Raw genomic sequence first — 19,147 nt, 5'->3', positions numbered from 1 at the left:
TCTTATTTTTCACATTGCTTTCAGAAAACCCGAAAGAATATTAGAGCCAAAGAGAAGCTTACTTGATATGTCGGAAATGCAGCAGTCATGTTTTGAACAGCAAGTAGGTTTGCACAATGATTGTGACCATGTATTCTATTCTTAGAAATGTTGATTAAGGGACAAATATTTATCCAAGAAACCCTCCTGCTGGGCTTTGAACCACTGCTGGATTTTTTGTTTGTCCACCTAAAAGCAAACGGGTCTTGATTTCACATCATCCTGCACATTAGGCTATGTAATGCTCCCCTAGTGATCAACGTTGTATGTGGGAACTGAACCCAGAGTTATGAACTTGGAGGGGAGAGTGAACCAGCTTTGTTACAGGTGGCCCTTGCCTGCCTTAATTGTGACCGTGTGGGGAAGGAAGTTCCACAGCATTCTGTTTTGCACAATTTTGATCCAGTGAGGGTGAAGGAACAACCATGTGTGGGTAAAGCCCCTGTCCCACTTAGGAAACCTGAACGGAAACTTCTGGAGACTTTGCGCCCCACCCAAGGTTTCTGTGTGGTTCCCGGCGATTTTTGTCAGTCTCCCTACCTGCTTCCCACTACCTGCAACCTCCGGGAACCGGAAGGAAACCTTGGGTGGGGCGCAAAGTCTCCAGAGGTTTCCGTTCAGGTTTCCTAAGAGGGACAGGGGCATAACTCATCCTCTGACTGCTCTTGGTCTTCAGGTTGGTGGAAGCAATAGATGTGAGAAGTTCCATTGAAATTGCTGCAGTGCAACTTGCAGGTGGTGTGCATTGCAGCAATGGGGTGGATTGAGTGGATATTCTGATGGGTGGGATACCTATCTGGTGTGTTGCATATCCAGTATAAAGGCTGTGCGGTACAGTAAAAAAAACTAACATATCAGATGTACTATATTGAAATACAATAGTCAATAGTACAATATATAGAGTAAAAGAGAATATTGTTCTCAGCATTTTGGTGAGTCAGTTCCACGGCTGTGTTGTGCATTCCTACTGAGCTGTGCATGGCCTTCCTGATTGTAGGCTGTGGGCCGAGGAGCTTTTTCCTTCAAGTTTGTGACCTCACTCACGGAACTACCTGAATTTTTAACATATTGTGTAAACATTTTATATAAATCATACCTGAAACTCATCAAGACCAAAACCTGCACACTTGTTTAAATATGAAAAAAACTTCCAATTTTCCGAGTAGTAATCGTACAATCAATGCATGTTTGACATTGAGGCTGGACGCAAATTGACCAATTCCGCGCTTTGTTTTATGGTCGCTAGGCAGCGAGGCCCCTGGGGTCATGACTGCATCAAAACAATAGCAAGGTTTCCAAGGAATAAAGGTTATGCTAACCTTGTTGATAATTTTCAATTGATTTATCTTTATAAAGTTATGATGTGAACTGTTAAATAAAAATGAGAAATAGCAAATCTAGAGCTAGGGTTAGGATTAGCGTTAGGGTCCGGATCGTTCGGTCAGTCGGTTGGGCTTGTCGGTAGGCCGATGGATGCTGTGGAGGATTGGTCGGGCCGCCGGTGGGTCGTGAGAGTGGTCAGCCGGGCCGGGCCTCGTCTGGGTCGTGAGAGTTGCTGGGCTGCTGGTGGATGGTGAGTGGTCAGTCCGCCGGTGGGTCGTGAGAGTGGCCGGACCGCCAGTGGGTGCTGCGAGGGGTCGGTCTGACTGTCGGACGGCCTGTGTTATAGCGAGCGAGCGAGCGGACGGTCTGATGGAGCTGAAGGCGGCCCGGGCGGCGTGCCAGGCAGTGCTGCTCCCCATCATCACCACGATGATCGAGAAGGGCATGCTGGCCGAGGTGGGCGCGCTGCAGGGCCACATGTACGGAGCCCGCAGCCGGTCCCAAAGAGGCTCCAGCTCCAGCCGTGGGCAGCTCTGGAAGGGGGGTGGGTTAGGGTTAGGCATTTTCCTGTCAGTGGAAGATGCCTTAGCCTTCCCCCAGTCTGGCACTGCCCCAGTCCCACTATTGCCATGACCCCCACTCTGCACACTGGCAGCCAGTGGGGTTCAGTAAACGGGGGAACCGACAGGAAGTGCCCTCACCCATTAATTTGGCTGGTTCAGGAGTGACCTTTGCGGCAGTCTCATTCAAAAAAACACACTCACAATTATGTACATGATATTATTTTTTATATATGATTATATATGATTAGTCATAATTACGTCATATATTTATATGTAAATATAGATATAATAATATATATTTTAAATGGACTGCAACACACAAATAGGCGGCTCATGGTGTTATACGAGCATTGGCCACTAGATAGCGCTTACTTTCCCCATCTCATTTTCTAATTAGTTTAATTAATTAATGTGCAACTTTTGGCACTGACGAGTTATGACTTCCTTCTCAATTATAGTTTATCTAAATCTGTGCAAAATGTCATGTAGTTCCGAGACATGGGTCACGAAAGTTGATTTCTAGACACATTTTTGATGCTCGGCCCACAGCCTATTGGAAGTACCTAAATCTGCCCCAAGTACAATGTAGCTTTGAAGTGAAAGACTAGAGAGTGGGAAGGCTGGGAGAAGTTGGGTTGTATCAGAACATGCAATGGCCTAATTTGTTAAAGGAGATAACTGAAAAATACACAGAAAATTGCGGTGGCACAGTGGGACAGCGGTAGAGTTGCTGCCTTGCAGTACCAGAGACCCGCCAGGTTTGATCCTGTTACGATGATGTTACGGTTTGTAAGTTAATTGGCTTCTGCAAGTTGTCCCTAGTGTGTAGGATAGAATTAGTGTGTGGGTGATCATTAGTTAGCATGGACTCAGTGGGTTGAAAGGCCTGTTTCCTCGCTGTATCGCTGTACTAAACTAAATATTAGTGACTTAAAGATGGAATGGAAGGTTAAATGTTCAGAAGTTAATGGGCTGTCAAAAAGTGCAATGGTAATACCAAATTAAAATTATATGATAGGGTGAAATTTAAATGCTGGAGAATTCAAGGTAATACTGATATGATGGGAGTAAATTCCATTCCACACCTGATAAGAAACAACACTGAGCACTAAATATAGCGGCTCACAACATCAATCAAGATGTGTAAACACATTTCCCTTGTGCTAGGTATGATTCAAGCTTGTGCGATTCCTTATGATTTACATTTTTCTAAAGCTTCTTTTTGCTAAAAAGTAATTCTACCTTGAGGTCAACAGTGGATATCCTCTGCTCACCTCCGAAATTAAACTTTTACACTTGTTTGGATCAAATCTGCCGGAGGTCTGTAGAAAAGGTATTCCGGTGAAATTCAGCTGTGTGCTCATAAGCAGTTAAATTGTGCCCTGAAATAGGGGAGGACTATGTATAAACACAGCTGTAATTTGTACACGGTGAAACCAAAATGTCTAAAAATGGCCTTTATTAAAGTCTGACAATGTGCACTTTGTCAGATTACACTCAATTACAAATTGCACTCTATTACAAATCTCAAATTGTGGAGTACAGAGGCAAATAAATAAATGATGGGTCTTTGTCCCAAATATTATGGAGGGCGCTGATACATTGGAAATTTAGCCAGATAAGCAAATCTGTGTATAATTTGATTTTTTAAGTGGTTCAGACATTTAATGAATTCGTTAAAGTGAATTTGGTTTTGAGCATATAGGGAAGTATGCATAATGCAAAGGTGTTAATCTTTTTTTTAAACTGACAATTGTAACCAGCTAACAGGGACAAGAAGTGCACCTCCCACACCTGTCCTTGACAATCAGAGTACCGTAGGAAAGAACTGCAGATGCTGGTTTAAATCGAAGGTAGATATCAAATGTTGGAGTAACTCGGGCCACATCTCTGGAGAGAAGGAATGAGTGATGTTTCGGGTCGAGGCCCTTCTTCTGACTGATGTCAGGGGAGTGGGCGGGACAGAGAATGTTGTTGGAGACAGTAAGAATCCAGCACTTGGTGAGTATTCCAGCATTTTGGTGTCTACCTTCAATTTAATCCAGCATCTGCAGTTCTTTCCAACACATTTTGTCCGTTCCACTGTGAAATCTCCTCAAAGTATGTCTACTTTGAAGACGTTCTCCTCTCTCTGATGAGAGTTTAGCAACATCTTCTCTCACTGCTCCCTGTGATTCATACTGTCACAAACTACATTCTATCTCTGCCCCACCCACTCCCCTGACATCAGTCTGAAGAAGGGTTTTGACCCGAAATGTCACCCATTCCTTCTCTCCAGAGATGCTGCCTGCCCGATGAGTTACTCCAGCATTTGGTGTCTACCAACCTTGTACCATTGTCAGATTTGAGTACTCCAACTTGCATCAATTGTTTACCCTGACACTACAAAGTTGGACCAAATAAAGTTAATGGATGTGTTTGATCCTAAGCATATAATAAAAAAGGAAGTTGCTTAATTTGGTTGATGTTCACAGTTATGGAGGGAAAAGGCCACCTTCTAGAATTCTTTTTCTTGCCTATTTTGAGCTTGTGAGCAGATGTTCCTTGAATCTCTAAACTCAAATGTAGTATCTCTGCTTGTAATAATGCTTGTTATAATTTTGTTCGGTTTGATTCCTGTTGAAGAACAACAGAAATGTTGTTGATGGGATCCCTGTCCGTCCCTAATCCCTATAACCCTTGACTTCCCAAGAGCTTCAAATATTTTTGATGATTCCTCGCCACCTCCATAACTGAGATGGAGAATTTCAAAAGTTCACTGCCTTCTGAGAAATTCCTCCACGTGTTAAAAGTACAGGGCCTTATTCAGTGTCTATGCCCCTTCATTCTAACATGAGACAAAACATTCCACTTACTGTCTGTTTCATGTAGAAGAGCACCTAGATCCCTGCATATCTCTCAATTCTGTATTCTCTCTCCATTTCAAATATGCTTCTTTTATTTTTCAATTTGATCATGCAAATTTTAGTTCACCCATATATAATTTCTTGGCATCAACTTAAATTTGACCCACCTTTCTACCATCAGGAAACTTAGTTACATTATTCTTTGTTCTTTCATCTATGTCGCTCATTCAGATTTTAAATAGTTGAGGCGCAGCTCTTGCGATGTCCCAATCTGAAAGTAATCCATTTATCCCAAGTCTGTTTTCAATTAGGCGGACGATCCTTTATTCGTGCAATTCCTTGGTTTACATTTTTTTTAACAACATTGCTAACTCACGATTGACTCCATTCCTATAACTTACAAAAGTTTTTCCTGTTATGAATAGCACACCACTGTGCACACATAGAAATATACTGTACTAAAATGCACTTAGTGCATTTCCCCAACAGTTTTAATTTACAATAATGCATCTCGAGTCAATGAATGGCTATGCCCTTAGTGTCTTGAACTCTTACCTAGTGCAATAATCTTTTATGTGGCATCTAAATGAATGGCTTCAGGAAAATCAAAAAACACACTGTAGTTACTATTCTCTTCTGGATCAAATGCTCTGTTTTGTATGTAGTTTATAGTACTTTTATGTTTAACTTGGTCGTTCAAGGTTTTCAAGTCGTCGTTCACAGCTATAAAATTTAACCCAGTGAATCATGAATGTATTCAAAATGTTGAACTAAGCCAAGCCTTTACATAATTTCATTGTATTATTTGTTACTTACTGTCAATTCCCAAGAACATCTTTTGACCATACTGGATTTCAATGTTTGATTGTACTATTTGATTCAGAAATTTTGATCTTGCCGTTATTACTTATGTACAATTTTCTCTGTGTTGAGGTAAATGTAAAAGATGAAACATTCCCCCTTGAGTTGATGTAGAAATGTTAGATGTAATGCAAGGCCACAAGGAGTGCAGCTTCAACAATATTTATTGTACTGACTATAAAATATCAAGAATTCTTACTGGATAAAGTTTTTGGTTGGGTTTTAATTGTTTAAACAAGCTGAACCTTTATAACCTTGCACACCAGGATCTTGGTTTTCCATTAAATATCCAGCAAAATATATAACATGCTGTGTACAGTCCAGCATTTATGGTCTACTTGAAAATTTTACAATAAAATGAGCTCAATATCAGAAATTTATTCTGCTCAAGAACTCCAATAATTTGCTTCACTCTGCCCCAGTGGTTCCATTTTATTCCTTGTTACTTCTCTTTTACTGGTGGTCTGCTTTGAATTTCATGTTGCTGGAAGTCTGGAAGCAGTTATTATTAATTACAGTGAATCATTAAGAATCTGAGCAGCTCCTGCCAGGTTCCCGGCACAACCATGCGCTGCAGCAGCAAGGAGGGCAGGGCATGTTTGGTTTATCAAGTCCACCTGGCATGGTGGCGTAGCGGTAAAGCTATTACCTCATAGCGACACAGAGACCCGGTTTTGATCCTGACTACGGGTGCTGTCTGCACGAGTTTGTACGTCTCCCCGTGACCTGCGTGAGTTTTCTCGGAGATCTTTGGTTTCCTCCCACACTCCAAAGATGTACAGGTTTGTAGGTTAATTGGTTTGGTATAAATGTAAGATTGTTCCTAATGTGTGTAGGATAGTGTTAATGTGTGGGCATCGCTGGTCGGTTCGGACTCGGGCCGAAGTGCCTATGCCTACACAGTATCTCTAAACTAAACTAAACTACTGCTCAATGATATTCCATGATAAATTTGTTGTATGCCATAATCCCACTTGTTGCTTTCCAATCCCAAATTAAAATTGATCCAAGGTTCTAGATTTGCTGGTTGATTTAGATAATTGCCACACTTAATTTAAAAAAAATCCTCTTATTTCTTATTTTCTTGCATTGCCTTGAATTATGACCGTTGTTTATCAATTCTTTGAGACAAATTTAGTATTTCTAACAGTTTCATGGTTTTGTAGATGTGTAGATAAGACAATATGTAGATTGACAGCTATTGGAACATATTATTATGTAAGTGTTCATGTTGCATGTTCAGGCTCTCTCCAGCCAGAGATTTGTGGTTAAAAAGCATAATAGGTTATGCAGCTAAGGACTGTGAAACTGAACCTTCCATTGCATCCCAGAGAAGATGTTGCTGAGATGAGAAGATCGATGATCTGTGAGAAACCGAGCCAGTGCCGCAAGTGCCTCACAGCTACATATGTTCACCTTGCTGGCCAATGGGCACAGTAGAAGCCCACCGCCTGCCAGTACACTGGCGCCTCTCCACACAGAGCAGTCAGGTGATTCATTGTGCGATGTGCAAGAGGTTCCTGGTGCAGCAATGGGGAGGACACTGGAGCATCACAGGTTGCTGGCACAGTATTGCTATCAGTAACTCATCATTTAGCATTATTCTTATTGAGCAGGTGGGTGGGGAATGTTTGTGGGGATCTTCGGGGTGTGCACTTCCCACTGATAATGCATGGCCTCTCATGTGTTCCTGATGCAGAGCCTCAACTTCTTAATAATGTCTTCCTCTGCTATGATAGTTACAGGTGAGAGATTCCCTGGAGTTGATGGGGTCCTTGCAATTCAAGGAGCACATCTTTGGAACGTTTTCTCTGTCCTTCTGACAATCTCCTCCCAAAACCTTTTTCTGTTTTGTGAGTCTGATGCCGGGCAATCAGATGACATGGGCTGCACAATGTAGCTGACTGAGTAACATGGGTCTAAATGTTGATGATGTTGGCCTGGGAGAGGGCACAGACATTGGTTTGCTTATCCTTCCAATGAGCTTGGAGGACTGTAATGGGATTTTATACTATAATAACCATGTTAGTGCCAATTCCATGAATACTGTCATTCCAGCAAGGGGATTGTGCATGTTAAGTGAGTGTATAAAATGAAGTTGTGCCTTTGCTAAATCTTGGTGAGTCATGTGTGCCCAACTTGAATAGTTTTTAATAGTCAGGCTGCTAAAAATCCAGGTCACTTTTAAATAGGTGATATAATTTCTCTTTGCTTTGAGAATACTGTCTTTGTCAAGGCCTGGGGCATCTGGTTCTCTTATATTAAACCAGACTCATTGGAATTTACCTGTTGACAAGCTGAGATAAACAGACCATTCTATTTCTGGTCCAAACTGAGCTAATGAAACTCGTATAGGATGTAGTTAGAGTGCCACTAGTCAGTGAAAGGGTAACACTAGCCAGGGTTCCATTGTATGATCACAATCTAGTCATTCATCTGATAACTAGATAAATCTGCACAATTCATTTAACTGTTGACATTACGTTGTATGAGCCTCTTGGTACTGGTTTACATTGCCCCAGAAAGCAATTGGTGCTTTAAAAATAGTGGTTACTTCAAAAATTGCTGTGGAATAGTAACTTAATTTACTGAAAAGTTACTGAAAAATACATAAACATATTTGGAAATATGCTTGTATTTATAGTGGCTTACTGTAAATGTTTTATTTTACAGGGATGCAAGCATGAATAACATAACTGAGTTGCAACCCGATTCCTTCCAAAAGCTTCTATACCTTGAAGAACTGTAAGTATCTTGGAGAATATCAAATTAGAACAGATTGTGATTTTTGTTGGGTTTTAAGATTTGCAAGTTTTAAGTGCAAACAGATGGTTATTAACACTTCTTCATAACATATCAGTGCCAAACATAATGACAGAGACTGAAGCACTTTCTGTATCATTTAGAATGTAGTGGGAACGGGACAGGTTGAGATGCCCGCTAAATGTCACTCAATTGGATTGGTTGAGGAGAAGCTAATTTTGAAATTAAGTTTTAATTGATTGAGGTCTGCACAGAAATGATAAACATCCATCTTTGGAAATAAATTGACACAAATACAGTATTTTTTGGCCATGGTTATATATTTGTTAACATGCTGATCCCTTGAATGCCCAGTCCACCTCTAAATCTTCTCGGTTTACCATAAACTTTGCCCCAGCCCATCTCTACACTCCTTTCCCCACCCCACCCAAAACAAAATGTTGTTTCAGTTCTTTGATTCTGAACCACAAAGGAAAAAATTGTTATTCAGACATGGTTGCATTTTTCAAGCTGAAAGCCTGCTAACCTCATTGAATAAACATTACATATAAGCAAGTCCTGTGCAGTGAGCTGTTTATTTAAGACCCAAGTTTGTTTTTCCCAATGTTTTCAAACTGTTGCCATCATTATGCAAGTATGCTTAGGATATCTCAGGCTATTACAGTATGCCAAAACATTCCTGGAATATTAAAATAGGGTTAAATTCATAGCCTTAATGAATACTTTATTGCTTTTTTGTGTCCCACTGTTTCTTACTTTCCCAATGAAAGATTGGCGGCGAATCACAATGACTGAGAATTAATTATACGACAAACGGTCGACTGCTTCGTACTTGGAGTTTGCTCCCATGACGTCTGCTTGGCAAATATTTTCCTCTGACATTGGCTTGGTGATTGGAATGGTGTTATGCATCCAGATTTTATTTGGAAACTAGGTTAATCACTTGTAAAGCAGGGTACATTAATGCTAAAATCATTACACCCCAGTCACTCCCTCTTCTCCTTTCTCCCATCAGGCAAGAGGTATAGAGTTTGATTCTAGATTCCCAGCTGTTAACAGGTAACTGAACTGTCCTCTCACCATCAAGAGAGTGGTCCTGACCACATACCCACCCCATTGGAGACCCTCAAACTATATTTAATGACTTCATCTTGCACAAAACGTTACACAGTGTATCCTGTAACTGTAGACGGCTTGATTGTAATCGTGTATGGTCTTTTCACAGACTTGATCGCCTATCCAAAAGTTTCTTAAATTCCACTATCGTAACAGCCTCAACAACATGTTCCAGGCACTCGGCATCCTCTGTGTTAATTGAAGAAAAAACTGCCTGTATATCTCCATTAATCTTTACCACTCTCACCTTAAAGCTATGCTCACCAGTATTTGTTTTGGTTTATCTTGGGAGGGAAAAAAAAGTTTAGACTGTCCACCCTATCAATGCCTCTCATGCTCCTGGCATCTTTCTGGAAAACTTCCTCTGCACCCTAACCAAAGTCCAATAAAGTTTTGTCTCAAATCTGGTAGCAAATTGATGTAAGGTTTTTTTTTTTTAATCCACATTTTTTTTTGTACCACCACTTAGTCCATAAATGAAATTGGAAGTTAGATTGCTAATATGGAGGCAAACAAATAGTCATCTATCCTTTCCCCTCCAGAGGTGTTGTCTGAACATCTGACTTCCTGAATCTTTTGCTGGAGCCCGCTAATGTTTATCGATGTGCAACTAATATAGATGGCTCGATTAGCAGTCCCCTGGTTTCCCCACATGTGAAAATCTGGTGTCCATATGAAAGCTGATTGGTTCTGACCAGACTATAAAAATGGGAATGCCTCTGCCTTCTGCTTTGCATGTCTTAAGAACCACTAATTGAAAGTGGGAGCAATGGGGAAACAAAAATAGAAAATAGCAAGAATTTAGTTTTGTCTAACTATTCATTCAATACTCCAATATTAAAAGGTTAAGATTATTGTCAAAGTACTTTTTATATTTATTGGTGTAACATACTTGCACATTGTCTGAAATGGTATGGGTATAGTCCTATTGGGTGCAGGTGGTGAATTGGTGATTTGTTTGGCATTTAACTAAATAATCGTTTCATATTGTTAAACTCCCAACCTTGTCGGTTTGGGTGCTAATGCAGCCAATACCAAATTAATCAGTCAGTTGTGCAATGATTAAAAGATTACTGGATCCATAGCTGAAAAAAGCACACAACCTTGGGTAAAGATGATATGTAGACATTGACTGAGCTCCAACACTTCACCAGTTGTATCCTGTCTTTTGGAGGGTTGCTAGAGTTTGGGAAACGGATGTATAATGAAGTATAGTGTTGGTTGGTTCCTAACGCTTAATAAACAGGATTTTCCTAGAGCACCAACATATTTTCTATCTTATTAGGGCAATTACTGGCAATTTGTTTGATTTTTGATTTAAGTTTGGGTCTGCAAATTTTTATTTTCAATTTTAGTGTGCTGGATATCGATTGAAAGGTTGAAGTAATGAATTGAAGAAATGTTATTAGCCAAGTGTGTATACATACAAGGAATTCGCCTTATTACTTCTATGTTTAGGATTACACACCAATTTGCAACCAAAAATGCCATGATCAGTTAGAAATAAAATATTAATCATGGCTTCAATCTTTTTTAGTTGAGTGTTAACATTTTTAGTTGTATTTAACAAATTACTACAATACTACTGTTTTAGGGTTAAATCTGATGGATCATTGTTACAATGAAATGAACTTCAAAATGTAATCCCAGTCCAATTAAGGCCTTAATGACAGTAATGCTATACTTTGCAGGCAATCATATTGTTCTTTCTTTCTTTTAAAATCTTTTTATTCATTTTTTTCAAAAGCAATAACAAAACAACAAAATAATAATAATAATGATGATAAACATAATAATGATATTGATACATAGGGATCAGGATTACATTAATAACAGGTATAACCTAAATATGAGTCCAGTGTCAAAATACACATTGAATATAGACCTCCTGGTCTCTATGTAAATATAGTTGTGTTTAAAAAAGAACGTGTATATATAAAAACAAAAAGCTAAAAAGAAAAAAGGAGAAAAACAAAACCCTCTAAAATAAAAAAATAAATTTAAAAAATGGGCTGCAAAGAATTTCAACAATTTAAGTCCGTTTGTCGTCAAGTCCGTTCCACCGTATAAAGGTAAAATCATTATTATAACAATTGGAGAGGGGACAATTTATGTTGTGTGAAAATGTTGAATAAAGCTTCCCCAAGTCCTATCAAATTTAACCAAGCGGTCCGGTCAACAATGTCACTCCTAATTTTTTCTAAATTTAAACATGATATCATTTCAGAGTACCAATGGAGTGTGGTCGGAAGAATAGAGTCTTTCCATTTAAATAAAATAGATATTCTGGCAATTAATGTGGTAAAAGCAATCAGTCGATGGGCGGAACGGGACAATTATATTTTGTTTCAGTTTGCTCCCTTTCGCCACTAGGGATGAATCAAAGTACTCTGGGTAGATATCAAGTCCTATTTCATGATGTACATTTTGAAGACATCTGTCATTGCTCTATTTATTCAAAATATTCTTAATTTGGGAGAAATGTTTTTTTGGTTCCAATATATTGCCGAAGTTCACTAGGAAATGTAATTTTAAAACACTAAAGAAGGGTTGGGTCCTTCAGATTAATGGGGGAGGGAGAAATTTGGAAAAGAGAGGTGGGGGGGGGGGGGGGGTGTGAAGGGGGGGCTGGAACAAAGTCTGGCAAGTGTTAAGTGGATACAGGGGAATGGAGGAAGGGGTTTATTGGCTTATGGGTGTAGTAAACGGCAAAGGTTAGGGGCAAAGAGGAGACAAAGGGTGTTGAATAAGAAGAGGAGAATTAAAATGTAAAACTGAAGGGATGGAAAAGAGGAAAGGGAAATGGGGATGCGAGATGAGTGTATGGAGAAGCAGAGTGACACTGGTGAGTTTGGAAAATGGTGAGAGAAATGGGAGCATGTGGGGTGGGGGGCATGGAGAAGAATGAGGAGGGAGGGGGTATTACTTGAAATTAGAGCATTTAACATTCATGCTTGTTGGGTTGTAAAATTACTAAGCGGAAAATGAAGTGCTGTTTCCAGATTGCATGTGGCCTCACACTGGCAATGGAGGAGACCCAGGACAGAGGTTGCTATAGATAGAGGGCAGGCCTTGGTGGACGGAGCTTGAGTGTTTGGTGAAACAGTCGCCTCGCCCAGGCTTGATCTCACCAATATTAAAGAAGCCACAATGGGAACACTGATTGCAGTAGACTCTGTTTGAAGAGTTACATGTTAACCTCTGTCTCACCTGCAAGGCTGCTAAGGTCAATGGATAGAAGTAAGAGAGGAGGTGTGGACACAGATGTTAGATCTTCTGCATTTGCAGAGGAAAGTTGAAGGGGAGGGGGTGGGTTGGGTGGAAATGGAGGAGGGATAGTCTCTACGAAAAGCACAATGGGGTAGGGATGGGAATTTTGAATTTGAAACTCAGCCTGTGCAGTAATACACCAGCTTTAGTATTTGAGGTGGGTAATTTGCACACATTCATTTGTAAAACTGATTTTTTCTTTATGCTAAATATGAAATTAGGAATCTTACAGCGATCATTTGATACAACTCCAAAAGGTTTATGGGCTGTCCCACTTGGGCGACCTAATCCGCGAGTTCTGGCGAGTTTGCCCTCGACTCGTAATCGCAGCACGGTCGACACGAGGTCGTAGGAGGTCTTTGTAACTCCCCTTCATGCTCGAGAGTAGTCCCCGTGTACTCGAGGCCTCAGCTAGGTCGTGACGTATTTTTCAACATGTTGAAAAATGCCCAGGAGTAAAAAAAGGTTGCCATGGAAAAAATCTGTACTTTTTTTACTCGTAGATTTAGTCTTAGTAGGCCAGCATGTTAGTCGTAGGTAATTGAGGGTAGTCGAAGGTGGTCGTAGATAGTCTTCATCATGGTCGAAGGGAGATCGAAGGAGGTCATCTTCACTCTCCACTATTTGGTGTCGAATTTTCCCAAAGTTAGTCGTAGCTAGTTGAAGCTCGTCTTCAACATAGTTGAAGGAGGTCTTCAACATGACATTTTTTTTCAAACTCTTCGAAACTCGCCAATTAGGTCGCCCAAGTGGGACAGCCCCTTTATACAAACCAGAGTTCACCACATTATTTACCTAGTTGCCTGATGGAAAAAATTTGCTCCAGATAATGAGGATTTGAATTCCACTTGCATAAGTTAAAGATGCAGAATCACAATGCATCTTGTGGCTTTTTCCACTGTTATAATAGTAACACAGTGGAAAAACATGTTTAATATTCCAATCTTTATCTGTGTTTGTCTCTGTCAGAAGATGTAGTGAAACAGTGAAATTTGGTAAGCACTCCTTTGATGTGTATTATTAGTATGACACTTCTGAATTGTGGGGACTCCATAGAATAAACTTCTTCCATCAGAAGAAATGTTTAAATACACTTTAGGGAATAAAAATCTGTTATTAATTGCAGTCACTTGATAATCTGATTTTTTTTTCTCTCAACCCAATTCTTAACAGATTTGACTGTTCCACATTGATAGGTGATTATAAGAAAAGCCAATAAGAAAAAAATGGCAGGTGAAATAAGGGAGAGTTGTGAATTACTATTCATTTGGTTGGGGAGTTTTGGGCTTCTAGCGTACTGAATCATTGGCTTATAAATATTAATATGCTATTGAAGATTTTTAACTTAATTTATCTTTGCTTAACTATGTTATCATGAATTGAGTGCAGCAATACACCATTAAATATGTATGCTGAGCTTTACTTACGGAAAGTTACATTTTTAACAGGTAAAAGCATGGAAAATGTTCAACTTGGGTACTGCACACCAGGGAAAAAACTAATGCCTTTCCCTGGAATTGCTTCTCACTATGATTGATATGTAACAAGTTGATGACATGACGGTGAAATTATTTTTATACCACACCCAGGAAGATTCTCTATTTTATTTCTTAAATGACTAGAGGGGTTAATAAACAGATTAGGAGCTTGTGCATATCTTAATAGTCATCTAGTTATGTCCAAGCAGAAACCACAGATCCAAAACGCACGTTTTCTTGAAAAATGACTGAATCACTGATTAATTTGGGGTTTTATAGTTTCGAGATACAGCGCAGAAAGAGGCCCTTCAGCCCACCGAGTCCACGCCAACCAGCGATCCCTGCACATGAACACTAACCTACACACACTGACTTTATTGCTTTCCATCACAGTGGGGAATGTGGAGGAGCCGCTGTGGTGGATGTTTGTGTCAATTTTTATTTAGTTGTGTGTCTTGGTGCTTTTTTGTTATGACTGTATGGCAAACCAACTTCCTCGTATGTTGCAAAATACACTTGTCTAATAAATTATGATTTTGATTTTTTTTTAACATACCAAGCCAATTAACCTACAAAGCAGTACGTCTTTGGAGTGTGGTGAGAAAACCAAAGATCTCAGAAAAAACCTCGCAGGTCACGGGGAGAATGTACAAACTCCGTACAGACAGCACCAGTAGTGGGGATCGAACCTGGGTCTCTTGCGCAGTAAGGCAGTAGCTCTACCGCTACGCCACCATGCTGCCCACTGGTCGAGAGTTTGCCAGCACCTCTTTTCTCCTTAGCAACTACAGAATATCAGATCCTCTGCCAAGATTATGTGGTTTTCACCAAAAATGTGGTTTGTAATATCCATGGCCTTTAACCTTTGACAGAGTGAAAGCATGTCATCTCATAATAAATGTGGTCTCCCAGTCAAATGTATTTGTGTGCCTCTTGGTGTAATTTTATATTTATATACTTTGGAACATCTTCATAACTTGGAGTTCTGGTTAGAACATGGCATTTGCAATGGTATGGGTAACAGCATTTACAAACCTTTCAGGACATCTGAATAGTTTATTTGATACCTTTTTTTTCGTCAAATCATGTCAAGTCAACTTTATTTGTCACGTACACATACAGTGTGCAGTGAAATGAAAGTGGCAATGCCTGTGGATTGTTCAAAAACTACAGAACAGAATAGAACAGAATCAGTATTTACATGTTACAGAAAAAAAAAATTAAAAGACACAACAGTAAATTAGTACAGTAAATTAGTCCCTTGTGAGATAAGACTTTACTGTCCTGATGGCCTGTGGCAAGAAACTCCGTCTCATCCTCTCTGTTTTCACAGCATGACAGCGGAGGCGTTTGCCTGACCGTAGCAGCTGGAACAGTCCGTTGCTAGGTTTATATCTCATTGATATAGTACTTGGATGTAGTTGGTAGACGGATGAAATATTGTGGGTAGCAATTTTAAAAAGTCTAAACTGCAATATTTCATCCATTTGATCATGAAGTAAGGAGATACATTTGTTTAAAATGTAGTTTTGCAGTTGTAAGAATCTCTCGGACTAGGAAGTGCAACAAAGCTTAGCCAGAGGTGAATTTTAAGAAAGGTCTTGAGGAAAGGGCAGAAAGTGGGTGGGAATTTAAGATGGTTCGTGGATATTCCAACAAGGAATCTTAAGGTGAATGTGAAAACTTTGTCAATGTATTTGTTTCAGCGAAACATTTAGTGGTGTCATAATTGATTATTCTGGAGTAGTCAAGATAATTCAGGGAGATTCTATTGGAACACCATTGACAGATTGAATAGTGATCCCGTCTAGTAGTTCAACCTCTTTTGCATAATTCATTGGATTTTGAGTTCAGTGGTTTACTACCAAGATTGTTCTCTTCATCTTTTGATTGGGTTGTGTACCTGTACCATGTGGAATGCAATTTAATTAATCCAATCCAGGCAAACAGAAAGACCTTGGGACTTTGCAGAGACACTTTGGTGCACATCATGTTCTGTTTAAATAGAACATTTTGCATACTCAGTGTACCAACATGTCTCAAAAATGAACTATTTTTAAATGATTGTCACTGTTGCCAGGTACATGATGTCTCAATAGATTAGTTCAATAACCAGTTAATCTGTTATGTAAACTAGAGAATTTTAATCAAAACTAGCAGATGCTTAGTCTTGAACATGTGATCTTTTAAATCCATCTGAACAGTTGTATATAGTAACATGGAAAGTTGTGGAATGTAAATAATTGCTAAATTCTCTATTCATCACATTTGAAAACACTACTATTCTAAATATAACTATCATCAAATCATACAGATGATTTGTCAGGTTGGGACCCTTACTGAGTCTGAAGAAGGGTCCCAATCTGAAATGTCACCTGTTCGTTTCCACTACAGATGCTTCCTGACCTGTTGAGTTCTTCCAGCAGATATTTTGTTTCAGATTCTGGCATCTGTAGTCTCTTGTCTCTATCATTCAATCATGGCGAAATTTGGGGAAAAAAATATTTAGCTTTTCATTGGAGGCTTTTGCATTAGATTTTAGGGCTTCTGTTAAAAGTATATTATCTTAGGTATGACCTGACCAGTGAAATTCCTCGTATGTTGCAAAACATACTTGGCGAATAAAATCTGATTCTGATTTACCATAATTCTTTATCCTAATCTACTTTCAATTCAAACTGACATCATATTGTCAGTAAACTTTTAGATTTTGGAATCATGCAACACAGGAATGGGCCCTTCAGGTCAATTCCTCCAAGCCAACCAAGATGCCCTTCAATGCCCACACGGGAAGGAATGTTGACAATAAAAGGAACAAATTATGTACACAGGTTACAGAAAGATGCAAATACTACAGGGCGGTCATAGTAGGTGACGTTAACTTCCCTAATATTGACTGGGACTTATTTAGTACAAATGACTTTAATGGGGCAGAATGTGTTGGGTGTATAAAACTTAAAACAGTATGTGGATGGTCCAACTCTGAGGAACCATACTGGGCCTTAAGCTGGGAATTGAGCCTGGCCTGTTTTTAAATAGTTATGAATAGGGATTTTGTGAGACTTGGGCATGAATGTAGATGTATTTGTTAGTATGTTTGCAAACTACACCAAAAATGGCAGAGTTGTGGACACTGAAGAAGGTTGTGAACAGCTAGACATAGATCAGCCACTGAAATGGGCACAGAAATGGCAGATGGAGTTTAACCTGAGCAAATGTGAAGTGTTGCACTTTAGGCGGTTGAACGCAAGGGTAAAGTGTATGGTTAATGGGAAGGAAGACCGTTAACTGCATTGCCTTGACGAACTACAATATCATGGAGGGGCAAAACGTGCAAATGCTTGGCTACCCGATGATCGTTGCAATTCCTGCTTAAAAAAACACGTGGTTGTGGACTGCCTAAGGCAGAATGGTTGTAGATAATTGATGTTTAAGAAGGAACTGCAGATGCTGGAAAATCTAAGGTAGACAGAAGTGCTGGAGAAACTCAGCGTGGTGTGGCAGCAACTATGGAGCGAGGGAAATAGGCAATGTTTCGGGTAGAAATTCTTCTGATGTGGTGGGGTGGGGGGGGGTGGGGGGGAGAAAGGAAGAGGAGGAGCCAGAGGGCTGAGGGAGAGCTGAGAAGGCGAGGAGACAGTGAGGGCTACCTGAAATTGGAGGTCAATGTTCATGCCGCTGGGGTATAAACTGTCCAAGCGGAATATGAGGTGCTGCTCCTCCAATTTCCGGTGGTCCTCACTCTAGCCATGGAGGAGACCCAGGACAGAAAGGTCGGATTCTGAATGAGAGGGGGAGTTAAAGAGCTGAGCCACCGGGAGATCAGGATGGTTAATGCGGACCGAGCGGAGGTGATCGCCAAGCCTACGCTTGGTCTCACTGATGTAGATCAGCTGACATCTCGAGCAGCGGGATGCAGGATAGATGAGGTTGGAGGAGGTGCAGGTGAACCTCTGTCGCACCTGGAACGACTGCTTGGGTCCTTGAATGGAGTCAGGGGGGGGGGGGGGGGGGGGGAGTTAAAGCGACATGTGTAGCATTTAGCAAGGAAAACTGCCCAGGGAGGGGGTGGTACGGGTGGAAAGGGACGAATTGACCAAGGAGTTACGGAGGGAGCGGTCTTTGCGGAAAGCAGACGGGAGGAGATGGGAAGATGTGGTGAGTGGTGGGGTCACGTTGGAAGTGGCGAAAATGACGGAGGATTACTTGTTGTATGCGACGGCTGGTGGGGTGAAAGGTGAGGACTAGGGGGACTCTGCCCTTGTTACGAGTGGGGGAATGGGGGGGAGAGAGAGCAGTGTTACGGGGTATTGAAGCGACCGTGGTGAGAGCCTCATCTATAGTAGGGGTGGGGAACCCCAGTTCCCTGAAGAATGAGGACATTTCCGATGCCCTGGTGTGGAACACCTCATCCTGGGAGCAGATGCGGTGTAGTCGGAGGAATTGGGAGTAGGGGATGGAGTTCTTACAGGAAGCAGGGTGGGAAGAAGTGTAGTCTAGATAGCCATGGGTGTCAGTGGGTTTATAGTGGATGTCGGTCAGAAGTCTATCACCTGCGATGGAGATAGTGAGGTCAAGAAATGGTAGGGAAGTATCGGAAATGGTCCAGGTGTATTTGAGTGCCGGATGGAAGTTAGTGGGATGATGAAGTCAGTGAGTTGTGTGTGGGTGCAGGAGGTGGCACCAATGCAGTCGTCGATGAGCAGAGGTAGAGATCGGTGATGGGGCCCTGGTACACCTCGAACAAGGATTGTTCGACGTACCCTACAAAGAGGCAGGCATAGCTGGGGCCCACGCGCGTGCCCTTAGCTACGCCTTGTATTTGGAGAAAATGGGAGGAGTCAAACAAAGTTATTAAGGGTAAGGGCCAGCTCCGCTAGGCGGAGGA

General features: G+C 40.8%; 1 protein-coding gene across 1 annotated transcript in view; it reads left to right on the top strand.

The window, feature by feature from the left end:
• The window catches only part of lgr4 (leucine-rich repeat containing G protein-coupled receptor 4), an 81,037-nt gene that overhangs the window by 30,170 nt on the left and 31,720 nt on the right, over positions 1-19,147 (top strand). Inside the window, exon 2 of the mRNA XM_055649138.1 lies at positions 8,306-8,377. Coding sequence (XP_055505113.1) covers positions 8,306-8,377 — 72 coding nt within the window. The remainder of the gene's footprint in view (positions 1-8,305; positions 8,378-19,147) is intronic.

This window comes from Leucoraja erinacea, chromosome 18 (assembly GCF_028641065.1).
Source record: "Leucoraja erinacea ecotype New England chromosome 18, Leri_hhj_1, whole genome shotgun sequence".
Lineage (NCBI taxonomy): Eukaryota > Metazoa > Chordata > Chondrichthyes > Rajiformes > Rajidae > Leucoraja > Leucoraja erinaceus.
Note: the sequence above shows the minus strand (reverse complement) of the source record. Positions and strands in the feature narration are given on the sequence as shown.